General features: G+C 42.5%; 1 protein-coding gene across 6 annotated transcripts in view; it reads right to left on the bottom strand.

Annotated features, from left to right (window-relative positions):
- The window catches only part of FGFRL1 (fibroblast growth factor receptor like 1), a 179,120-nt gene that overhangs the window by 84,624 nt on the left and 68,571 nt on the right, over positions 1-25,925 (bottom strand). For all 6 annotated transcript variants that reach the window (XM_074865531.1, XM_074865530.1, XM_074865533.1 and 3 more), the window contains one exon: positions 5,681-5,953. In XM_074865531.1, coding sequence (XP_074721632.1) covers positions 5,681-5,953 — 273 coding nt within the window. The remainder of the gene's footprint in view (positions 1-5,680; positions 5,954-25,925) is intronic.

The following is a 25,925-nucleotide window of genomic DNA, read 5'->3' as shown; positions in this document are numbered from 1 at the left end:
TGACCAGCACAAGCTACACCATCTTGTTCTCAAATTCAAATACTGCACCTTTTTTTTCCTTTTTTTAAAGTGTTGACTCATTTCAGTTTTTGCTTAGCATTAGCAGTCCCCTTGGTGCACACATTGCTGACTCAATGTTGATTCACATCTTCTTGCTGAGCACATCTCTCTCTGGTCCCCAGAGTTTATTAAGAGGCCAAAACCCAAACATAAATGAATTTGTCATGCTTTTCCAAGATGGCTGGTGGCACCTGACTCTGGGGTACAAATGTTTTCTCAGCTTTTGCACTATAAATGAGTTCTGAGACACGGATTGATGACTTCATTGGAGAACTGTAATGCAAACCATATTTTACTGTACTTGACTTTTTTTCACACAGTATTTTCCACTACTATGAGCAGAAAAAAGCACATTAGAATAAATATCCATTCAGACATTGCCGTGATTTTTTTTTTCAGGATACTTATGCTGACTGTTCAAAAAAAAAAAGGTTATTTTAATGCAAATTTTTCACACATGCCTGTTATCAAAGAGAGCTGTCTTTGGACAAGCTGTAAAAAAAGCATAAAATAGCAGCTGGCTCAGCAGGAAAAAGCTACTTTAAAGATAAATCATCTGATGTCAGGGAGGATTCTCAAAGAAATCAATTGCAGCAGACAGACAGTAGACATTTAATAGTAAATTTGATTTGTTTGAAAATGAGATGTAGCTCAATTTCTGAACAGCCCATCAGAGGTTTAGGACAACAATATGCACTCTTCCTCCTGCTCTTTGTATCAAGATTTTACTACTCCACAGCCCAAATGGGCCCAAGTGGCTTGGTCACTCAGAGGGCCAGGCACCAGAGGGGGGTATGAACTGGATGATGGATTCATCACCAAAATCTTCCCCCAAATAAACCCAGAGAAGAGTAAAAAACAATTGTAGCAGTCAGAGATACAGGGCAAGAAAAAGAAACACTGGAGCAGCTGTTCCTTGGAGTTAAACGTTGTTCTTTTTTGTGCTGGGGTGCATCCAAGCAAGATGTGTCTTTGGCAGTTTACAAACTCCAAGTGAAGCAAGAAGTCTACAGTGCAGAGACAATCCCAAACCCTACTCTTGTTGCTGCTTCCTTTTCCTTTGCTACAGAAGGTAATAAGAAATATGCATGCAAATGCAAAAATAGAGACAGTTTGATCTTTCATCACTTGGTTGAGCAACTGGTGCAAGATGAAGTATTTACTGGCAGCACCTGTAGCAATAGCCCCACATGTTGCAATGCTGGCACACCTTGCAGGACTTGGCCCATAACACTTCTGCAAGTGAAAAGTCCTCTGTATTGTGCATTAGTGAAAGATGGTATTATGCTACAGCATAAATATTTACTAATAGTCCTTCCTACAGCTGTTCACCAACAATTTTCCCTTCAGAAAAGGGCCAGATTTCTGCAACAAGTGATACTGTTTATTATTGCAGAAGGAAATGGTAATGGAGGTTGTCCAGCACTTCCTTGTTAGAAGACTTTGTTTTCAGTTATTTATAAATCAGGCAAATCTCACCTATTTGGGCTAAGATTTCCCAGGGAGGGCGTGATCGTACCTCCATTCAGCACACAAGGTGGGCAGCTTTCAAATAATGAGTAGCTATTCAACATTTTGTTTCTTCCTCTTTGGCCTTAGGCTTCCTTTTAGAGCACACTGGCAAGGAAGTTTTATTCTGCAGTAAAGAAACTGCAGGTTTCAACCAAATATCTAAAAACAAAATAAGGTTTCTTTTCACACCTGTAGATTAAAAATCAGTTCTTCTAAATTGATTCATCTGGGAAAAAACCTTGAAGGTAAGATTTTCATGGGCATCATTGTACAAATAACTTTTTGGGAAGGTATAGCACATTTATTTTGATGAGCTACAGATAATTCTCCACAATAAGGAACCATTGTACTTAATAACTGCAATGATGATTTAACACTGATTAAAGAGAAGTTCCTCTTCCAGCATTTGTAAATCTGTCTGCAGTGTAATTGGCATCCCAAATCTTGTGGTAAGCCACAAAAACTATTAAGGCTGGCTAGGAGAGGAAACTGTAGTTTTGACTTACATTGGTTATCTGCTTTCACTGGCTTACATTTCATGCAGGGGTATATTAGAGCAGGATTCATTGGATCTTTGGGATCCAGGCCCTGCAGTCTGAGAAGACGGGGAAATAAGCAGGGCAGAAACCAATTGCTACCATCTGCGTTGGCAAAACCTTTGTCTAAGAAGGAAGATCAAAAACCTAGAATAAGAGAAGACTCCTTTCCAACATAGCAGCAGGAAGATGCTAAACTAGGACTAAAAGACTTTAGCAAGTGTTATGAAGGAGGAATAGTCTGTTAGGGTGAGATTTAAGAGGTTTAGACTCAACACTGAGCCACAGCTCATATTTTATGTGGTCTTGGACTAATCACCTGGTCTCTCTTTGCCTTAGTTATCATCTGTAAAATCACAGCAATCCGTCTCATCCACACTTGCAGACTGAGAAGTTCTTCAGCCAGGCAACATGTAGGTATGTCTACCAGACGTGTAGAGGCAGACCAAAGTTTGCTCTGCTTGTGCACTGAGCTGGCTGGTTGCAAGCAAGATCTGTCATGAAAGCCACAAAGTGACATTCAAACAGGTTTATACCAAATATCTCACAGAGACCAACCTGTAATGTAGACAAGGGAGCTCACCTCTGCCATGTCTGCTGGTGCCCACTGATGTTGGTGGACTCACTGCCCTTTTTATTCTTTTGTACAATGTTACAGATTTTTGTTGGTTCTCTATACTATAATGGAATACAGAGCCTAATAAGAGTTAAGATTAATGAGAGTTATATAGCACTGAATGCAGGCTGAGAGGTTCAAGGCTGCTGAATTTTAGTCTCAGCTCTCTGTAGGAGCTTGGGTAAACCTTCACCTTATCCTACTGCAGTGTACAAATATATAAAACAGGGGTGACAGTTCCTCACTTGCCAGTGGTATGGCAGAACTCAGTTAAAAGCATATAGCAAAACCTTTCAAGAAGCTACTGTATCAATTCCAGATATTACTGCTTAAATTCCCAGAAAGTTTTCATGTCAAAATGAAATTTATTTTTTCAAGTGTCAACATTTAATGAATCATTTAATGCTATTGTAGATTTAATAACTTAACCACCTTGCCCATGTCTGACACCTGTGTGGTTTTACGTGTTTGGTGTCAGCAGTAAAGCTGGAATAACAGGGCTTTTTCTCCTTTGAAGGAATGGGAGAATAGAGAGGCCATATGGTTCAAAAAGCCCCTCTGCCTAATGAAGTTTGTGCTCCGAAGCACAAACAAAACAGTTCCATCAATTTTATTTTCATCCTCAAAACTGACATGCAGTTAGTTTTAAAACATTGCCTCCTTCTCAAAAATCAACAAAGGATTGATTTGCTCTCAACCAAAAGCATTTTCACCAAGACGAACGTGAGCATCTGGCCAACACATTAAATGTTTGGGTCCTTTGAAAGAAGTAGTCAGTGATACCTTGTGCTTACTTGCACACCATGGCAAGAGACACACTAGGGGAACATTTGTTTTCAGGGGAAATTGTTCTAGTGAAAAACAATTGGTTTGAAACGTTACATGAACACATCTGTACCACTGGAGATGAGGGACATAAGTAATCCATCAAAAATTGTCTGAGCAACAACTGCACAAGGGTACACTGTGAGACAAGGAAGGAAGGTGCAAAATACTGGCTTTAACCAGAATTACAACAAGGATGCATGGAGATGAATGATAACTCAGCTCATATGTCTGCCACATAGTTTAAAGTTACCCTTTCTTGGCACTCGGTGATCAATATTTGTTTGCACAGGGCTCAATCTCACACCCACAGAGACCAGTGGGAGCTTGCCATTTCCTTCCATAGCTGCCCAATGAGGCTCTAAATAACTAGTGTTTGTGCCCAGGGCTTTTCAGTGCCAAATATAATGAACACTATTGTTCTTAACACAATTAAATTTGATAATCCAATTTCCCTGAGCAACTGAATTGGAGTTTTTACCTCAATCTTTCCTGAATTCTAGTCCAACTTTTACCCTGTGTCTCCTGGCTTTTCCCTTTCATTTGTTTCTGTTGTGCTACCAAGAATAGTCAGAACCTTCTTTGACATATAGATGCCTTGATGCCTCTTTGCCTTGGAATAATGGGAGCTGGCTTGGGCCCTGAGCTTTATAGAAGATACTGGATGACACAGAAGATCAAAGACTCTGGCAGCCTCCACATAGTGCAAAAGCACAAGCACGACTGAAGCAGCATTCCTTTCTACACACCAAACAGTATGGAAAGCACATCCAAAAGGAGTCCATATAGTCATGACACTACAGACTATTTCCACTTCACCCTTTTTGCTCAGTGTAGCAAAGAAAGATGGATGAACATGGATAGGAAAGAGGTGAACAAGGAAAATCAAATTTGCAAACTATAAAATGGTTTTTGCGGCTTTATCCCACTGATGCTACAGGAGTCATATTGTAAGGCGGGTTTCCCTCACCTAAGCATCTCTTTCCTGATAAGACATTTACATTCTGGTCTCTTTCCCATACTGCCTCTGCAGCAAAGTGCATTCTCCAAGAATCACCCTGTTATCGGGTGATAATCCTCCATCAAGCAGCACCAAGTGTTTGCTACATGCTCTGAGTCCACAGCAGCCCTCCTACTGTGAAGGGGAGGAAGAAGAAATAGAACAAAACCAGGCCAAGTGCCAACCAGTAGGCAGCTGGAAACTGCCCTAAACTCTGTCCTCACTTCCACTGTCTGAGAGAAACAGAACTTTGTAGACAAGATACTTGGGGTGCTGATCAGGCAATAGGGTGAGCAAGATACCTGATCTCCCCCCTTGCTTTGTAACCCTCCCCTTTGTGCCCTCACCATACTCTAGAATGATGATTTTCATCCAGCTGTTTCACTCCTCACAGATAAGGACCAATGAGCATATTTCTGTGGCAGCCACAGCAGAGGAATCCCTGATTACCCAGAGAAGCATCTTGGGGGGCCTTCAGGAATGCTCAGCCCAGCAGGTGACTCCAGAATCCCATCGTCAGGCCAAGCAAGCCCTTTGAAGCTGGTCAAAACCACAGCCAGTGAACCCATGGTCACCAAGATGGCATCTGAAGCTTTTTCAATCCTGCCTCCACCAAGAGGATTTCTCATGAACCGAGCATCCTTGGGTCATATGTCAGCTCTGAGTTTTGTTTCAACTAAATATTATTACTCTGGAAGACATCATGCTTTGCAAAAGCTCAGTACATGGATCTTCCAGCTGTGCGTTTTTATATGGGTGCCTTAACATTTGTTTTGAGAACTATCCTGTTCCAACAGTAAACATAAAGATCAGTGTGACCTCTCCTTATCGCATAACCTTTCCTGTGTGGAATTCATTGTGATCTGGACCCTAGTGACTATTGCATCATTTCTGTTTATTTGTAACCTTTGGCACTGCATAATCTTATCTGCCTGCAGCCGGCTGCAGCAAAAGATGTGCAGCAACATAGCTAGCTCTGGCAATCCTCAAACACTGGAAAGGGCCAGTTAAGAGTGGAGGTCAGTAAATGATTAACAAAGCAAATCTGCAATCACTGACAGCTCCACAGAAATCAGCTCGCCCTCTCTCCCCAAAGCAGGTGAGGCCTGGCTTTCCTCCAGCTCTACTCACCAATCACGATGAGGGTGTAGTTCACATTGGTGCTGCCGAAGCCATTGGTGGCTTTGCAAATGTAGGTTCCCGCATCTTCACTTTCCACCTCCTTAATTTTCAGCCCTTGCTGAAGGATTCGGAACCTTGTCCAGCCGCTGTGGATAGTGCGTCCATCCTTCATCCACATGGTGAGAGGAGGGGGGTCACCCTCCACTGGGCAGAGGAGCTTGATGGTCCTCCCTAGCCTCACAGACTGACGGTGAATCACTTTATCGGCAATCCTTGGAGGGCCTAAGAAATAACAGAGAGGGGAAGAGCTGTTATTACTTTTGTTGGTGATACAGCATGGATTTAAAGACAAGTCATCAATCAGGCCATAACGTTGACTTCTATACAGAGATATAGTGAAAGGTGCTTACCAAAACCCACTTACAAGAATAAAAATGCAGGCAATTACAGAGGGATACAACAACAGAGATACTGGTTTGTGCAAGACCTGAAGCTGTAGCCTTGCGATCATCAGCAGCTCACGCTTACCCACCAGGGAAGCCTGGTTCCGAGTCTCCTTTGCTTTCGCAAAGCACCCCATTCTCCTATAGCAAGGAGGAGTCCAATACACAAACTGTTCAGCTGTACTTGGTAAAGCAGCTGTAGTTGTTTTAGACATAACACCTATCCTGAAGGCAAAATTAGTAACAGCACTGGTACTTAAAACAAAACACTGCCCACCTCCCCCCAATGTTATAATCCTTTCATGTTGTATGTACAGTAATTCCTTTTAATAGTCACCAGATGGGCTTTATCTGAGATGCATAAACCTGCAGTTGTCAGACATAAAACATTCATTGGGTAGTGCTTCACCGGAAGATACAGCATAACCTGACATGTTAACATTGCTTATAGTCCAAAAGAGGATATTTTTATAAATTGCCTTAGCAACCCAGCTGGTTTGACCTGACTGACAAATAACTGTTCTTTGTAAAAGGTGATAATTTCATGCAAACAGTGTCCCTGGAATGCCACAGAGTGAACACACTGTTTGCCACATGATAACAGGATACACTCGATAACAGGATACACTTGGACAGGCCAACACTCAGAAAAAAGAAGTGATAAAGACTCCAACAGTGGGAATGGTCCTATAGCTGAAATCAAACCGGAATTTCTTCCCAAGGCTCTGAAAAGTTGAAGCAGAGAGTCTTTTTCCTGCATCTGCCTTTTCTGCCTTTTCATTAATTGCACAAGTTCCCCACGCAAAATGCAACAGCAATGCTCTTCCCAAAATAGTCTATTAATGGGTGTGATAATAAGTGCCCTGCTCTTGCATAAGGGCAAAATGTTTTGCTAAGGATTGCTGATGCTGAGTTGCACCCAAAACCCACAAGATGTTTGTGGGATTTGGAACTGCTCCTTCATATTTTATTCCTGTTTCTAGTGTTTTGCAGGATTGGACCCACATGGGATAAGCTACACAGCTCATATCTGCACTTCCTCATGACTAATCCCTATTATTCCAATGTCTGCCTGAGTTTTCCCCAGCATGACTAAGGCAGTACATACAGGCCAGCTCATGAATGACTACAGAGCTGCTGTCGCAGTTACTCATGTTGAATTGCACCCATGAATTTCACAGCTTTGCTGGTGAACAGAAGTGCTACTCAAACTGAGAAAAGAGTCACAAACTAAATTGAAACTCATTCATTAATTTAACTAAGAGCCTGGTTAAATCAATGGATCTTAGACACACTCAGATTCCGATGAACTGCTGAAGACCCAAAGTGTTGACCTTCAGAGCACTTATCCTGAAAAAGTCAGTCCCTAGCAAAGATAACACCCATCCCTGCACACCTTCTGCAGACACCTGTGGGACAGTGTCTCAGAGGTGATGGTGCCCTCCCATACTCCAAGGGAACTGGCAAAACACTATGAGAAATTCTGCCTATTCAGATCCTTCTGCAAACCACACTGTTAATGTTCTTCACCTTGGGAGACCTCCAACCAGCTCTGTGGATGAAGAGATAATCCCAAGATCCTTTGAAAGCTGATCTGACACAAGTCATGTTGTTGAACTTTTTAGAGAGGAAATCCACCCATCATGAGGTGTTGTGTGTGTTGGCTTTGATAAAGCAGAATTCACCAACACCAAGTGAGGATTCAGCCCCAAATCCTGCTACATTTCCCTACATGATGCAACATCTCACTAAGTGTAAAGGAGCAGAAATTTCCAGACAAGTCCACAGCCTTGCTGAAATTCTGGGTTGGCCCTTGGAGAGGTCTCTTCTGACCTAAAGCCCCATCAAATCAAGTCAAACTTTAAAAGTAGCTTCATTACAGTCTACTTGTGAGCCAGGATACTACACCATGCATATTCAAATGGCAAAAACAGATCTATAATTAGCACTGGGGAAAAATGTTTGCTGCAGGGCAAGCAGGGACAGTGGAGAGAGAGCACCCTCCTTCCAACTTGGAAACTTGCTGTAGCTCCTTCAAAATCCCTTTCCTTCCGACATTCAGGTTGACTCCTGATGAATTTTGAGACCTGGAGGAATCAGATAGTTTCCCAATCACGTCATGTGCCTCGTTGGGGCAGGCTGCACAAGCGGCTCTCCTGATGGCACCAGAGTTGCCTCTGGATCTGTCACATGTTTGGGTCAGCGGTAAGCTTGGTCCTCCTAAATGCCATTTTCCTTTGATTGACCTTTCGTTCTGAGGAATTGTTGGATCGCTCTCTGTCACAGGATCTATTCGTAGACCCTTATGACATTTAGAAAAGGGTGTGTTTCTTAGAGCCTTTCTGCCTGAAAAGAAAAACACTAGCGCGGTCCTCTGCAGCCCCTCCATTGACTTTCTTGAGATGAGGGATAAAAATTTCCCCCTGCTCTGTTTCCTGCTGTGAATGTTGCCAGATACAGCTGCATGCACTTCTCAATAAGTTACAGCCCCGGGACGAAGATGCTAAACCTTGCTTCTGTTCATTTGGTGCTGTAAATATTCCCATTTTATTACCTATCATCTTTGCGTTAATAACTTTCTGCACAAGCAGTACTCTCTCTCTGGAATCTGTGCCTTCACGTACGCCAGAGGCTTCAGAGGCCCTGGCAAGCCAATGATAGCTAGACCTCCTGTAGATGGCTACAGCAATAATAAAATGTTGATATCCTCATGGATCTCTGTCTCTCTTTTTAATGGACAGGCATCCACTGGGTCTTATTTCACTATATATCTGTACAGCCCTGCCTTGAGACTGCAACAGTGACAGATGAATGCTTTTCACGTCAAGATACACTTTGGCACATCCCGCCACTCTGCACTGTCAGTATTTGGAGGGGAGGCAGTGGAGGGGAAAGTGTGTTTTGCAAAAAGGTCCTTCTGCAACATCCCCTGGGCTGCTGACACAGAGCTGCCTCGCACAGTGTAGCACAGAAATCCCACACTATCCAGATAAAAAAGTATTCCCCCTCTGAATCCACACATTAAGCTGCCCAGAACCACTCAGGTTCCCCTCGAGTTTAATTTCCAGACCTTCTCTATAGCAGTTCCATCTTCTGCTATATGAACAGAGCAAAAAGATATAGTAAAAAGATGCTGACTAATCTGTCATGTGCACCACTGGTACTGAAGGGAGCTCCCCATCTTGCAGAACTGGCCCATAACATGCCAGGGGGGTGGCCATGAGAGCAGAGTGCCCAATAGCTGCCAGCTCTCCCAAGGTGTTGATTTGGGGGTGTCCCTTGGCAGCTGCCTCCCATGGGGCTGCAGCACGTGTGTTCTCACAGCTGAGTGTGGCAGTGCAGGAGCAAATCCCAGGACACAGCCCACGGCCCTGCAGGCTGGATACATTTCTACAGCTTCTTAGAGGGGCAAAATCCCAGGAAATCACCTGCTGCTTCACCTACAGCTACCAGCGAGGTAAAAACAGGCTGAACCCTGGCTCCTGCTGACTTCCCATCCCTTGTCACTGCCAGCTTCTGTCCTGTGCTCTAATGCAGCATTAAAAAGCAGATGCAATTACTCCTCAAGCAGTCAGTGTCACGATCTCAGCCATCCTAGACTCCAGCTTTGTGTTGTATGTGAGCAGAAATGATCTCACGTATTTTGAGAGCAATACCCTGTGGCTGCTTGCTGTAGTGCTGCCTTGTCTTGTTTGTGGGTTATATATTAGGGCAACACCACAAGAGTTGGGTAGCAACACCATGAGGGATTGTTTTGAAACCTGAAATCATTTTGTTAAACCAGATTGCTAAAATTTTAAATTCATATATCTACCAACACAAGTGTTTTAATGTCAATATATATATCATCTTTCTGGCTATGGGGGGGATCCCATGAATTGCCATGTGCCTGCACCCACGGGCCAAAGCTCCAGACTGGATCCTTTCAAGACAGAGCAGGAGAGAGCAGTGCTCTCTGGCCCTGGGTGTAAATCCTGGGGAAAGTGTCCCTATACCATCCTCCCCCTAATTTCTCAGCCGTTAGGCAGTGATTCTTGAAAAAATCAGCCCGTGGAAGTGCTGACAATCTGCAACCTCTGATGCTCCTGAAGACAGAGGTTACTTCCTGCAGCATTTTGCCATGGGATATGGGAGAAGGGGCCAAAAGCGAGGCCCCAGGTAGATATTGCATCAAAATTGCTGACACAGATTTTTACACATTTTTATAATCAGGAAGGGAGGGGGAATGGTGGAAAGAGAAAACAACCACTGTTTCTTGCTTCCATTCTTGCAGTTTTCCATTAGGCAAAGGCAGCTCTGTATGGCCACAGGGCACTGCTGAGAAACACTCTTTCAAGCCACACCATGCTGGAGAGAGTGCAGCTGACTTCACAGCCTGTGCAAATAGAAGGAGCTGTTACAATAAATTAAGCCCTACCTTGACACAAACCTAGCGGGGGCAGGTTTTCTTCAGTCCCCACTGTCCTCGACCCAATAGTTTGAGAGAATAATTTCTTACTATTTTGGCCGAAGGGGAAGGGTGGGGTTTGACATCCTTGGATGTGACTTGGGAAGAAGTAACGAGAATGCAGCTGCCTCCCCCCGTGCCTGGTTGTTATTCTTTCTCCAAATACAAACTAAATATAACTTTGCCCCATAACATTCAAACCATTTTAGTTACTAGAAGGGATCATGCCTGGAGTTCCAAGGGCCAGGGTGCAATCAGGCTTAAAATATAATTTAAACAATCCAGACCCTACATTTTCCACCAAGTTATTTTCTTGCTTGTAGTTTCCCCATCTGCAAATACATGTAAGTACACCCAGAAAAAAACCAACAATCCCAGCCAGATGCCAAGTTTTCTGTTCAAGATCATATAAGCCCAGTCAAACATTAACAAGGAAATGCTGTGATCACCTCATTTGTTTTAAATATTTCTGCGCACATACATTCACACAAGTGTGCAGATTTATTTGCCTCATTTACGAATACAAGCAACTGGAATCTCCATTCTGTTCCATTATATAAAAGACAGATCCTACACCTGTCTTACTGAACAGCTGGGCAATTTTCAATTTATATCCACTATCCTATACCACAGAAAAGCCCCACTTGCTGCTCTGCTGCTGACACTGCTTTACAAGCATTCCTGCTCTCCCCCCAGTGCCTTGGAAGGGCGGGCGGTTGCCACTTCTTGGCAAAAGGAGTTATGTAAAACCCAAGAATGCCTCTTTGCTTTAGCAAATAGCTATTTCCGGGAAGCAGCAAAAACAATTTCTAGAAGTGTATTTAAGACACAACAGTGGAATAGCCTGGAGCTTCCTGTCCATATTTCTCACAGTCAAAAACACACACACATGTAATTATATTTTCCTGGACTGCATTGCAAAGTTCATGCACTCGTTCAACTCATACATGTAGTAAACATGATTTATAGCTCTGTGTGAAAACCCTCTAGATATATGGTGTTTTGATAGTGACTCGAACCTAGCACTATAATTTAGTAACACCTAGCAGTGAAAGCTAAATGATTTCCCACTCCACATTCCTAACTTTCCATGAACCCCTTTTACGGCTAACCTGGGGAGGAGATACTACTTCTACAATTGTTTGGACTTAGCCTTGTTATTCCTTCAACAAAACTGCACACTATCGTCAAGCTTCACATATGGTGAACACACCAGCACTGACCCACGTCCTATGAGACCATTTGCCATGATACAGTTCAAAGTGAACTTTATTAACACATTAAACATAATTACAAAGAGGAAATTCCAAGGAAGGTCAACCAGCCCGGACAGTTTCTTGGAATGGAAAGTAATTTATAATATCCACATACTGTATTGTAAAGTTTATAAAGAAGTTAAATAATTTTTAAGAGCCCCATGGGTTATGTATATTTTATTATTTAATACCAAACACATTCACTTTCCATGAAGATAAGCTTTCTTTTGAAGTGCTGTGTTAGCAAATTAGCAAAGTCATTTACCATGAAGCACCCAAACAACCCATCAATACATGCAAGGAATTAACATCAGGCACTAGGGTACCAGAGACAATGTGTGTCCTACGAGGAGAATACAGTCAAGCACAGAAATCTTTCATTATGACAGCGATATGAAGAAGTTGGATAACGGCCACTAACCAAACCACTTGTTCAGTGTGAACACAGTCTCTTACACCAACACTTGAGGCAACATTTGGCCTTCACCACACTCATCACTGTAAAACCTGATCCTCCAAAGTCCTTGGTGCAAGGTTGGTTCGCACCAAAGTTGGCTTCTTTCATCTCTCCCATGCTTCAGAATGAACATGGATGGCTGGAAAGGACTATATAAAAGCCATGTTTTAAACTTGCTTCCACAGCTGGATACCTTGGGGTATCCATTGCTAGAAAGCTGGGATAGACAACTGATTACAGTAGGAGTTTAACCCTTTCCACAATAGTTTAACCCTCTCTGCAAGACCAACATGAGGATTATACACTTACACTCCCTGCGCATCTTTATTACCATTATTTGTATTGGCATTCAAGCTGTAATGACGGATCAATGGATAGAGGCCTCGCTACGCTGGGGGCTGTACAAACACCTGTCAAGGAGCAAGTCACACAGGGAAGGGCTTACAAAGCAACAATGGCAAGACTTTCAATTAACATGAGTAGGTGTTCCTGAAAGAGAGGAACTCTTGGCTCTCTGCACATTGGGAAGCCATTACATAGAGAGCAGAACTGAAAAAAATGTTTTTTGAGAGAGATAAAAAGATGAATTTTTGACCATGTATACCATTGGAATAAGCAGTTCAAAGGACTGGTGAATCCAACATCTTTTCCTATTTTCAAAACAAAGCAGTTCGCATTTCCAAAAGGTATGCATTAGCCAAGTAAAGTAGGGGTCAGCGTAGGGGTAACTGGGTGAAATGCTTTGGTATGTGACATGAGGAGATCAGATTAGATGAGCTAATGGGTCCTTCTTGGCTTGAAAACATAGGCACCCACAGACAAAATCAATGCTTATCAAAACCAATCAAAAGATTAAAGAAAAAAAAAACCAGCATCTCTGTAGAACAAAGACTCCTAGAGAGGAACACAAAAACACCACAAGTATTTGCTGATCATCCCCAACGACTGGTCAGTCTTAGCTTTGGGAATAGCAGACTGTTTGCAGGAGCAAGTTCTAGGCTTGGGCTGCACAGCTGACCCCAACAACCTGATGGAGAAAACAGCTTTGTGGATTCATTTTACAGCAAGTGAAGTGACATATTTTCTCTTTCTTCCCTACCTCTGTGGTAGGAGCTGCTTTCCTGATGAAATGGATATTTATTGATAGCACAAGAAGTGCTTGCCATATTTTTACATGAGTAATAACTAGCCCCTTGGGTGAAGACTGCCAGTAAATTTTCTACTCTAGATGTTCCAAAAATAAGAAAAATAGAATATTTGGGAACATGTTCCATTTAATTAAGTGCTCTGCATATACATTCACTGAGATTTAATAAAATAGTTATTGTATGTTAAACAATTGGCACTTGATTATTGCATAGATTTATTGCAGTTCAACAACAGTAGATGAGATATGTATCTCTTACATGGTTTTTAAATCCTTTGAGCATATGTTTTCAATAATCAGTTGGTATTTATTTAACATGAAATTACCATCTTATTAAATTAAATGTGCATGGGTGACATTCAATTTCAAGTGTTGCTGAACATTTTTTTCAGCAGCAAAAAATAGTAACTTTATCCCTTAGGTTTTGAGGTAGCAAACACAAAAGAGAGTTAGTATTACTTCAAATTACTTTTGAAAAAACAGACTTCTTATGCTAGAAGGTTTCTCTTCTAGTGTGGAAGAAAAGATATTATTTATTGTTTCTTAAGTGCTGCCAGTGGACTTAGCATGGGCCAAAAGACAGGACTAATATTTCTACTCTAAGGCTAAAATTATACTGACGGCGCAGTTCAGGTATGCAGTTCAATGGATAACCAGAAAACTTTTTTAAAGAAGAGGTAACTACAGCAAAGGTGTGTTGGCACATGTACCCACACAACTGACCTTTTTCATTTCCACTCAAGAAGGCAAACCCATCTGGATAATGGCATTTGTAATTTGCTTTTTCAAAAGAACTGGCATTAAAACATGTTTTCAAGGTTCTGAAATTAAAAGTCTTTTTTTAGCCTCCTGTTTCCAAGGAGGACAAACTGCCTAATTCTGGAAGAAAGCTAGAAATCCTCTGGCTTGAGGGAGGCAAGAGGATCCAGAACCCAACCAAAAATCCTGCTCCATAGCTCCAACCTGCTCTCACCAAACCTAAGCCAAACCCCCAGAATCTCCACCACAAGTCACACAGGGACCATTCCTGACAACATAAGGCATTTGTTTTCTTCCCATAATCTCTGGGAAACAATCCAGTCAGGCAGCCCTGAATTAGCTTCTGGGGTTAATCTACCCCAATTTTAACATAAATGCTATTGTACTCTACCCTTCCAACTGCTTCCCAACCACACAGATCCTGCTTCACGAGACCAGTGGGTTTCCCAGCCAAATCGCCCACCATCTCCAAGGCTTTTGGCAAAACAAACCAGACACTCTGCAAATCACAGTTTAATTCACTTATTTTGTAACAAAACTCTCCTTCAAGCCACCAGTTGCAACCATGTTCTGAAACCCAAGGCTTCAAAGACCAGCATTTACTTCTGAGCTAATCTGCTCCATTTTTGTCCCCTTCTTTGTCCCTCCTGCCTACGTGCAGTATTCTGTCATCTAATCATTTTATTTGAACAGCTCCTAGAAAATAAGATGTCCAAGTTCACATTTGGTGACACAGATTCCCCTTGACCTTTGGTAGTCAATATTTAACCCAGTCTAAGCACAGTAGAAGGTTTAATAAGTAATTAGCCATTTCCCTTATAGACAGATGTTTGTGTGAGAGCTGAACGAGCAGGAAATTGTAAGTGTCATTGTTTATGTCTGCAGGGAAACAGAAACCACGATGGTTGACTCCATGCCATATTCCGGAACGATGTGAACGAGGATCTTTAAATAGTTGGTTTGCCTTCCTGCTCGTCCACAGCAGCAAGTCTTTGGCCATACACTGACACAGGAGCCTTTTTCATTTGTATCCCAGAATTTGGTTTTCTTCAAAATATTCTTTGAAATCTTTTTTAACAAATTTCTCTCTAAGGGGTCAAATGGGAGAAGACTTTAAACTCTTCCATCCAATGCTGGTTCCTACTGGCCTTTCTCAATACCCAAGACGGAAAAGGTGTGATTAGGGCATTAAGGGCTCAGGAAAAAAAAAACATCTTGAACACTCACTCTCGAACAGGAGACACTGTCAAAATATCCATAAGCCTTTTGCTGTTGGGAAATCAGTGGCAGTGCCCTACATGGCGAGGCTGCTCTCAGCCCTCTCTTTGCTCTGCCTCATCACTGGGGACTTCTAAGTTTGGTCACCACAAAAACGTGGTAACAACTGTTTGTTGGTGACCACAAAGAGATAAACACTGTGGTATTTAAGAACTAAAGATATTTTCGGAGGCTTCTCTAGAACAGAAAGCACTTCTATCTGAATGGCTGCAGAGCAGACTTCGTATGGAGTGTTTTATAGAAATGTTTTTCTATCAGAAAATTACATTTTTGTCAAGAACCAAGACACTGTTGGTTTTCTCTTTCAATATTCCCTTTTTCAGTTTGAGAAATCTTTTGCGTCATAATTTTGGCAAATCAAAATGAAACACATGCAAACAATAAAGTTGGGATTTTAAAAGTATATTGATTAGTCAATGGTAATAATTTTTAATGGGTTATTGTATCCTTAAAATATGAAAACAGTTTTGATTTTGGACAGGAATAAATTAAAATACATTTAAAAAATCGCAAGGTCAAACCCCCTCCCCAAATATATACCTTTAAAAAAACCCAACTAGGGTTACTCCAGAAAAAAAAAATTTAAAAACTCACCCTCATCTTGCTCCAAAAGAAAAATGCAAAGCAGAACTGACTTTCCACCTTCTAAGACAGCAGCATTTTAAAATTCTGCCTGAAACCATTCACCGTTGCCCTGCCAAAACCTCCATTTCATGGTAGGTGTGATGGAAGTGCTCTATTCAGCTCTCTCCAAATTAAACTGTCATCACAAGGGTCTACCTTATGTGTGCCTACATCAGTGTTTTATTTTGGACCACAGGTGTGCTTTAAAGTGAATTTTTTTATCATTCCCACCAATTATACTCTGGTTCACATCATTATGAAACAGTTTTGGTGCACATGAACTGAGATGCTTTTATACATAATTGAGCTGCAAGGGGTGCTTCAGTTCAGACGGGCATTTAGTTCATAGGACCAGACTAGGGCTATTCTGAAGTGAAACACCCCTCTGAAATGGGAGTGTCAGGTCCTCAGCACCAAAGGCTCTGCTTTACAGATCCAATCTTACCAATCCCCATCAGCTGCTAACGCAGACACAGCCAGCAATTGCTAGCTGGGTCCCTGGTAAAACAAAAGCAGAAGCTGTGCTCTTGAATTTCCATTAACAAGCGCTCAATCTACACAATCAGACTGGAGCTAATCCAGAATAAACTCCCAAAATGCCCATAGCGTGAACATCACCTCCTCAGCACCAAATATTTCACTTTAAAGACTTGTTCCTGTTGTGTCATTCTATAAGCTAACTTAGACACACCTGTATATCTCTTCCAGGAGGGGAGAATACTTAAACGCATTTTAAAAGAAAGTGTTCATAAGGTTGATTCAGTTAACACTTATATTTAAACTCAAGAGACACCAAGTCTCCTGCATATGAAAACAGGGAAACCATCATTGAATTCTTACAGCATTCATATCTGGTTCCTGCTCCACAGACACTGAAGCACACACTACCTGATGTAAAAGCACATGATACCCGATAGTACTGGCAGGAGCCAGGACTTATTAACGCATGAAACCTTCATACCTACAGAATATTGTCAGATTTCATACAGGAAACAGCCTCAGCTCCAGGCCATACCCAGAGGAAAGTAGTAACGTTTTCTTCAAATGGATCGACCTTGGTCCGGTGCCACAGCACAGTGTTAAAACATGCAGTGATGCCTGCACAAGTCCATCCACAAGTGACCTTCTGGCTATGAAAACTCGATTTATCATTGGCACAGTCTGAGGGCTCAGCTGGTGCCCTGGACAGAGGCTAGTCTAGGTTTCTGCAGCCTGCCTGCAACTGGGACAGCTTCAAACAGATTCACCTCCTCTGCTCCTCCTTTTCTACATGCTGGCTTGCTCACAACAAGGTTAGTGCACTCTAAGTGGCCTTTATTAGTTTTTCTAGTAGGAGATAGTAAAGACTTGTTCTGTTAGGCTTACTCTATCTGATTGCACTGCCATGGTTTGTGCCTAGGATTGCCAGGTGCTTTTCTGGGCAGTCGCAGGACTGTTCAGCTTCTAATATCAGATAAAATCAGTGCATTTCATCTGGTATATCTGAAGCTCTGCTGCACTCCTTGCTGCTCAAAAGCTGCTTCACTTCATCTGGAGGAAGGTATTTTTCCTATACCTGTATTGTATACCAGTGTGACATGTCTTAGCATGAATGGTATCACCAAAACAGCACCTAACAGTGGGCATATTCTGCCTAAATTGAAACACTAAAAATAAATATTTAAAGTATAAATCTGTTTAAATTCCCCAAGCTATCCAAAGGATTTGGAAATATTTCTCCCGTGCTGAGGATCCCATATTGCCTGCCTTTCATCCCTATAAACCTGCTTGAGTAGAAAGACGGTGCTAAATATTATCTGATACACAGGCAAACTACCAACCCCCTGTTATTAGCACAGCCTGCGACTGTCAGTGTGGTTGCTTTATTTGAGCTGCCCAAACTTCAGCAGCTACAGAGTGTACAGGAGTTTTGCTGACATCGATTACTCTGTAATTTCAAATGACGTCATTCCACTGGCGGGCTGTGCACTGGTATGTAATGTTGTATCCATCAGGTAGATAGAGCTACACTGGAATATCAATTAATGTGTACTCCTATTACCTCACAGTCTGGTAATGTACGGTCCCAGCTACCCTCCTGCAAGTGTGCGCGGGGGGAGAAACCTGGAGAGCATAACAGCTATCTAGGAAAAGCTGTGCATGGAGAAATATTGTCTCGCCACGTGATTACATAGCTGCTTTATCCCCCATCGCGCGCGTGCGTGTACCAACACACGCACATCGCCTCAGCTGTCAGCAGGAATTCCTGACTGCAGATTAAAGCATTGCCACAGTCTGTCTGCTCAGACTGTTCTGGTCGATGCACATCAGAGCAAAGTGTCCACTTGCATAAAGATTTCTGAGCTTCTCTGTTCACAGAAATAGGAGTTTTTACTGTTGCAATGACTTGAACTTGTTCTTGAGAGAAGCCACATCAGAAATCACTCTGTGCTGCATGCTGGCATTTCTAAGTGAGGAGTCAAGAGGTCAAAACCCGAGGTCAGAAAAAAGCAGACACGCAAGACCCCTTGCTGTACCTGTGGCTGGATAAATCAGCACTTTCCTAATCAGTCGCTAATCCCCTAATCTTTATTGCATGTAAATTCCAATCCCTTCCTAACGGCTGTGCCATGGTAATCTCTAATCTGATTACAGTGAAACCCCATTGGAAGACTCATCGATAAAAGATGGAAATGTGTAAAATCAATTCACTATATATCAAAACAGCTCTTCACACCCCTTCAGGGATCAAAGAACCGCCATCAAATACCAACAAATAAAAGGCTGTTAAAAACATAAAGACAAAATTCACTTCTGAAGGGAGAACCAGGGCATTGTTTTACATCCAGTAAAGGATCAGTTGGTGACTAAGGCAGAAAAGGCAACGTTAGAAAAGTCATCGTTTAAGGTCATGCTATAAAAGTGTGAGGGCAAAAGACAAGAGAGACTAGATGCACTTAGGCTCACAATTTACTGTCAGGAGCTTAGACTCAGCCAACAATCTCAGTTTTAACTCCAGAAAGTACAGCAGGAGCAGTGTTGGCATGGAGTAGCTGGTCAATGAATTTGTAATTTGGTATTTATCTTAATAAGAAGCAACAATCATCGGTAGGACTGAGCAAAATGATCCAACTTTTGGTCCTCAACTCAATCAAGCTGTGGGCTGAAATGGCCCCAGGAGTAGAGACCATAGCTCTGGCCCACCGGGAGCAGCCTGGGCTCCATCATTGCTAAGCACAGTGGTTCTTAGTTTTGAAAACAATGGAAAATTGATAACACTTATAAAAATAAAATATCTTGGCAGGATCTCACTCTTATATCACTTTTCTACAGTGAGTAGAAGGGAAGCCAAAGCCTCTTTCGTGTAACCCACCAGAAGATAGAGAAAAAAATTAAATTAAAAGCAGAGGCCAATCAAATTCCTGTGTTTCATCCATTGAGGGGAATTTGCCAGCATTCACAATTTTGTTTTTTAAATCTGGTACTAGGTGCTTGTTTCTTAATGTCTCTTTTCTGAGGGCATAATCCTGAAGGAGAATCTCCTGTTCATTCAAATGTGAAAAGAAATTTGTGACCTTTGTGATCATGGGGAATCACTAAATGCTCTAAAAACAGGAAGTAAATAACTAAAATCCAATTTGTTGTAACATTCATGCTATTTAAGCCAGAGTACTGGTTTTCTGGGGTTTGACCCAGGAGTGTTGAACATGCAGGATTAGTAACGTCAGTGTTTCCCACAGATGTGTCCCATGTGATTCATTTAAGTATCTTTATGACATGCATTAACAAAAAGCTACACTGGCTGTGGGATCCAATAGCTGTAGTATCTAATATAGCTTATGTTCCATTCACCATAGAGGAGATTATAAGCAGGTGTCTCTCCAAGAAAAACTGGTATGCTACAATCAACAGGAAGCTGGCTCATATACCCAGATGTTTGTCATTATGGGAAGGGGGGAGAAAGAGGGACATTAGGGTCAATAAAACCACACTGCTACTCTTGCAGCACCTACAGTCCAAGAGGGACTTCAGTAGCTCAGCTCTGCCATTGATAAAAGTTTTACAAGACCTCTGCTCCAAACAGCCCTGAAATCAAAGGTCTGTTTACTTAGCCTTTGCTTGCTGGGCTTTAGGATAGTACAGAGAAGATCAAAGCAGAGACCTCGTTTAACATGTCCAAGTACACAACCAGCAAGACTGTTTATGTTGGATTCCTACACACTGAGTGTGCTGCTGTCTGTCAACACTTCAGGCTCATTTACGGCAATATTGGGTGAGGAGGGAAATATTCAGAAAGGCTCCACAGATTTTGGTCCTGCTGAAACAGAAGTGAAAGTCAGAGCAGGGAGCTCTGCTTTTAACAGTGACTGCCGAGGTCAAATAGGAACTCCTTGCAGGAAAAAAGAAATAGGCCTGTGGTCTCTGCTGAAGTGTTACACCATTAAAATGCAGCTAAAGTCTGCATGAAGAGCTGGAAAAGACAATTTTGGTTCTGTATTATTTGGGTCCCACCTGTTTTTATTGCTAATGCACAGTGAGATGAAGGTGATGAAGGTACTTGGTTTGGCATTGGTAAGGGATGCCACCCAGTATACCTCATGCACAGAAAGAGGTGCAATAGCCATCAGCAATTCACATCTTCCTGCAGTCTCCCACTGATGCCTGTACACCCCCACACTGGGGATGTAGCAGTTTGCAATGGCAGGGCATTTATTCACCACACATAGTCTCTCTTTCATACTGTTGTATGACTGATTGTCACTCAGAGATGGTTTTGCAGCTACCAAAGTCCAGCGGGACTAACAAAGCTTAGTCTCCAATGGCCCTATATTCTGTGGCTGTATTTCCCAGTACCTATTAAGGGGCATGAACATGATGACAAATTCATTTGTTTATTTGCTTGTTTGTTGCTGCTGTATTCGTCTCTCTCTATTTAGAAAATTCATCTATATATTTAGAAAAGGCTGAAGCCATGCAATGGCCTTTGCCTCAAACATGGTGGTAGTGGGATGCAGCACTATTACAATCACTTCCTTCTACATGGCTTCCCATTTTCACAAAGTCTGTAAGAACTTACTATTCCCACATCATTCCTTCTCAGACAGATGTGTCTGAAATTGGCTAATAGGCTTGAAAGATATTGGAAGGGACGGAGATGGGTCGGCCCTCAAAAAATGTCACCACATGGATTTCATCTCCTTAGGACACCAACCTAAAGACCAACCAGACATGGATAGGTACAGAAAGGGCACTCAGACAGAAGGAGGCAGCTGGTTACTTATTTAACTTTGGAAGCAGGATTCCTTGAAAGATTTCTCTGAAGATATATATCCCACATCTGATAACACAGTAGAACCTTCACCAGAAAATCAAATCAAAAAAGTTGGGGCGGTTCCACTTTTTTCTGATTTCTTTTACTTTTCTTGGTGCTCCTGTTAAAATTTCCTAGAAAAACCTTCTCATGTTCTCACCAGTGTTGCTCAGAAGAAATAGAAACCCAGGATGTGCAATTAGTCTGTAACCAGTGTTAGGAAACCAAGTCTACCAAGAGACATGTCGTTCTGGAGCTGCTTCCTACAGAATGCCCTGTATCTCCTGCTGAAATACCTGAAAAGGCCATGGGCAGAGGCAAGGCACTGGACTGCACAGCCCACAGATGAGCCCAGCACAGGACTGGGATTCAATATACATGATATATACTATTCCTCCATCTCCCACATGCTTTCTTTCTGACCTCAGATCGCCTCTATTTCACCAGATGGGAAACTGAGTCATTTTTTTTAAAAAGCATTGCGTATGTACTTTGAGATCCTCAGCTGATGGAACCCAGAGTGGCACTCCTAGAGCAGAAATTGAGCCATTTGGTCTGAATTAGACCAGTCTGTCATTTGATTTAGGAAAATAAACCATACAGCTGATAACCAAACCAACCGTTACTATAGCTGTGACCAGACAGAAACCAGCAACATAGTTCAACTGTACATGCACCCTATTCCCACTGCTATCCAGGGCACTGATCAGTTCTAGGTGTGTTTGGGGCAAAATTGCTTCAATCTTTACTCCCCATCTAAACATGCCACTTCCAGTGGTTTTCTCCCAAACTTGTTGTCTTGCACTGATGGGAGGAGCTCAGGCAGGCATGAGCAACAAAGTAATACCTGCTTCTTCTTCCCTTGGCTTCACAGAAGAGTAAAAGTTCATAAGGAGTAAAAAATTATAAGGAACATGTGGAGAAGACCAAACAAACTGTAGGCTTCAGGAGCCCCGTTAGGTCTCCATCTCACTGCACTATCAACAGGACTGAGCCTTTAAAACAGAGACAAGTAAAAAGAAAGAGAGCCTAATTGTTAAGATACTTTCTTAGGTCCTTGATTCAAGTCAGATAGCACAGGTCACACAAGGTACCAAAGTGCTGCAACTGCACAAAAGGACATCTCCCTCTCTTGGAGTGCTGTGAGGACAAACAGTAGATTGCTAGGCACCCTGTGATGACAGGGGTGTAGATGGGTATGCAGGTTTCAAGACTCACCAAAGAGTCTTCCCAGTTTTGCAGGGGAAATCTTTTCCCATACCAGGCAATACAGCCTGCTTTGCCCCACCTTATTCCACTGCCTCTAGTCAAAATCCTCATCTACACTCCTAAACTGTTCCCTCCCCCTCCTCCTGGCTCCGGTATCCAATCCCTTCATACACTTGTAGACAGTTATTGTCCCCTCAGGTGTCACTTAGCCCAGCTATACACATATTTACAAGCAGCTCTTTTAATCTTCTCACATAAATCAGTCCCTCCAGTTGTCTGATCCGATCATCCGGGCCTGTCTCTCTCTGTCCAGACGAAAACCTTGCCTGTCTCCCTGACATCTCATGGATGTCGAGCTGTCAGCTCAAGCTCAGAACTCTTAATCTTCCTCCCACTCCCCACCTTCCTGACTTGCTGTGGACACCGCTACTGTCCCGCCTGTCATGGCCTGAGTGTTATTTTTCACTTTGTTCTCCCTCTAGCTCTCCACGTCCTGGTTCAGACTGTGAGCCACAGAGTCTTTCAGCAGCTCATTGATAAGCCCAAGTCTTGGATGTCCATCCACTCACTTGCAGTTTGCATCCAGACTCCCATCATATTTCACCATGACTCCTCTGCTCTGGTCTTGACAAAACACACTCTTGCCTCATTCATATTCATTTTTTCTAGGCACCACTCTGGCCACATCTGCTTCTCTTTGCATCTAGCTCTCCCTTTCCCTGCCACATCAAAAGCTGCTACTTTCCTTCACTTGTTAAGGCTCCTTCTGGCCTCTCCCCACTTTTCTATCATCTCTTCCCTACCAAAGGTCCACCCTCTTGCAATTGGCCCAGAAGTACACGATCTCTCCTCCCTTTTAACATTTTTCAAAGCAAATCATAGGTGTTTTCTGCCAAACTGATTGCCTTGTGTGGGAGCATCCCCCATCAGCATTGGCTGAGGCACTCAGCTCTCTCCTTGCACACTCCTTAAAGCCTTCCCACACCAGGTACCCACCATTACTGGTCAGCAGCCAAGCCTGACACCTCTGCTGGTCTTCATGGTCAACACCATCTCAATACTGCTTTGCTCCACTCATATCTCCATCTTCCTGCCATCATCCTTCATCCCATATCCCCAGGTAGAAATTTGGGCACATCCTTCTTGTTGTGTTCAGACAACACCTTGCACAGTGGCGTGAAGGCCCTGAGCACAGTAGTGACATACACATGCTAATCACAACAGCTTTGCTAGCACCTCTCCACTGATTATCCTAATTTCTGCATCCACAGCATTAAAGTATAATTGCATTTTAACAAGCTTCATTAGCACATTGCCTTAGTGAAGCTTAACACAGCCCAAGCACCCAAGGAAACCTCATGGTGCTTCTTTTCTGCTCAATATAATTTTCAAGGCTTCTGTAACCTGATTTGTTAGGAATAACCTCAGGGCTGTAAAGCTTTTCTTCTGCCATCCAGCAATTAAGGAATAATTTGTCATGGAGCAAGTCAAGCTGCAGGGTAGGAAAGCCCTGTGCAATACAATGAAGCTGTGTAAACCATAGCCCTCGGTGCAGGAACGAAGCATCCCTTCCCTCCTCCTTCATTAGCCGGGAGCCTGTGCTCAGCAGCAGCTCCTGTAAATGCTGCACAGCCTCCTAAGCAGTGCAACTCTTTGGCCCACAGGCAGAGAAATGCCTGTATACACCCCGTCAGCATACACTAACTGTGGCTCTGCCCCTCCTGCGCTTTTTCAGACATTGTGCGGAAAGGTGAACAGTCAGTTGCCAAACCGTACCATTGGCATGAGCTATATAATGGAATATGATTAAGAAATGGGCTGCAAAGCTTTTTTTTTTGCAAGTTTTAGGAAGCTCCAAAGCATAACTGAAACTCTATCATTAAAAAAAAAAAACCAAAACCTACTCTGGGAAGCAAAATACTAGCATCTTAAGAGTAAGAAAGAATGAGCAAAGGCAGGTGATGAGTTTGCAGCACTCTAAATACCTTGAACTCACTTAATTTGCGTACACTGCTATGGGCGTGAGGTATGGTACTCTGGGCACACCAGGACACCCGTGGTGCATACACGACAGCATCAGGATGTGACCCTGGGCACACACTGCATTTCAACCATTGTTTATGGTCTGATAATTGTTCATGTAAAAACAAACAGATGCATACACATACACTGAGGAGAAACCAGTCTCACATTAGAAAGAAGGAGGAGACAGCTCTTATGTCTATAGAGTTCGATCAGTATTTCTGTCTGGGTAAACCTTTGCTAGCTTTAAAGTTGTGTAATAATTTCTCCAGTTATCTCAGTGACATAAAAGTCAAACACTTTCCCAAGCTTTCCTGGAAAGATGCTTCCTGTTTGGTGAGGGAAAGAGGGTGTTTTTAAATAAAAAATGATCTGACTATGCTCACTGTGTATTAAGCCCAGTCACAAAACCAGAAGTAGTTTTGCAGATGGAGGTTGTTACCTGATTTTTTTTTCTTAATGTCCATAGTAGCCAGATTAAGGAACTGCTAGCAAACCTCAGTCACTATTTCCAAAACCATACGTAGGAACAATGTGGCAGGAATAGAAAGCTATAGAGTATCAACCGCTTACAGGGCCCCAGACAGCTGTCTGTGAAAGCAGAAAACAGGGGGTTAATGGTTCCTTTATACTTTTCTTTTAGTACTTGCAGAGAACTGAGGACTGGCACGGAGATCACTGATCACTCCTGGAAATTCTGCATGCAAAGAGACAGTCTGATCTCACGAAGTGTGAGCAACACTCAATTCCCATTAATTTAAAGGGAGATTAAAGTTGTCCATTTTGTAGGAAATTCTAAATCTATGGACAGGTAGGCTCCCATCTCACTATAAAAAATGTCCTCCTCCAGCAAGCCCCTCTCATGTCTCTATTTATCCGTGCTTTGTAATTTTCCAGATTATGCACATAAAGAATTTAAAAAAACCCCAGTTGCTAACTATCTGATATTACAACAGTACATTCTTCAGGAATATGTACTTTTCACATCCTACTACCATCATTTTAACATTCAGAGGTAGAGGAAAAACTTCACCCATCCCCACCTTCCTCCCCCTTAACCAGACAAATAAAGCATTCAGCTTGTCTGAATTTAAATTTTTATTGGAGTTGATCCAGCAACCAGAGTGCATTGCTAGAAGCCAAGGTCCCGCTTCCTTCAATACACCTCCTTCATTCTGACTCCCTGCTTTTGTACTGCTTTGGTAATCTCAATCTGTGGTCAGGGATAGGATAAAATTTCAGCTATTTCCCCCCTCAACTGCACAGAACAGGGCTTGCTCTTAAATCAAAAGGCTTGCCCCCTAAACCTCTGGTTAAGTACT

This window comes from Strix uralensis, chromosome 4, assembly GCF_047716275.1.
Source record: "Strix uralensis isolate ZFMK-TIS-50842 chromosome 4, bStrUra1, whole genome shotgun sequence".
Classification (NCBI taxonomy): Eukaryota; Metazoa; Chordata; class Aves; order Strigiformes; family Strigidae; genus Strix; species Strix uralensis.
This window is presented reverse-complemented; position numbering and strand designations above follow the sequence as displayed.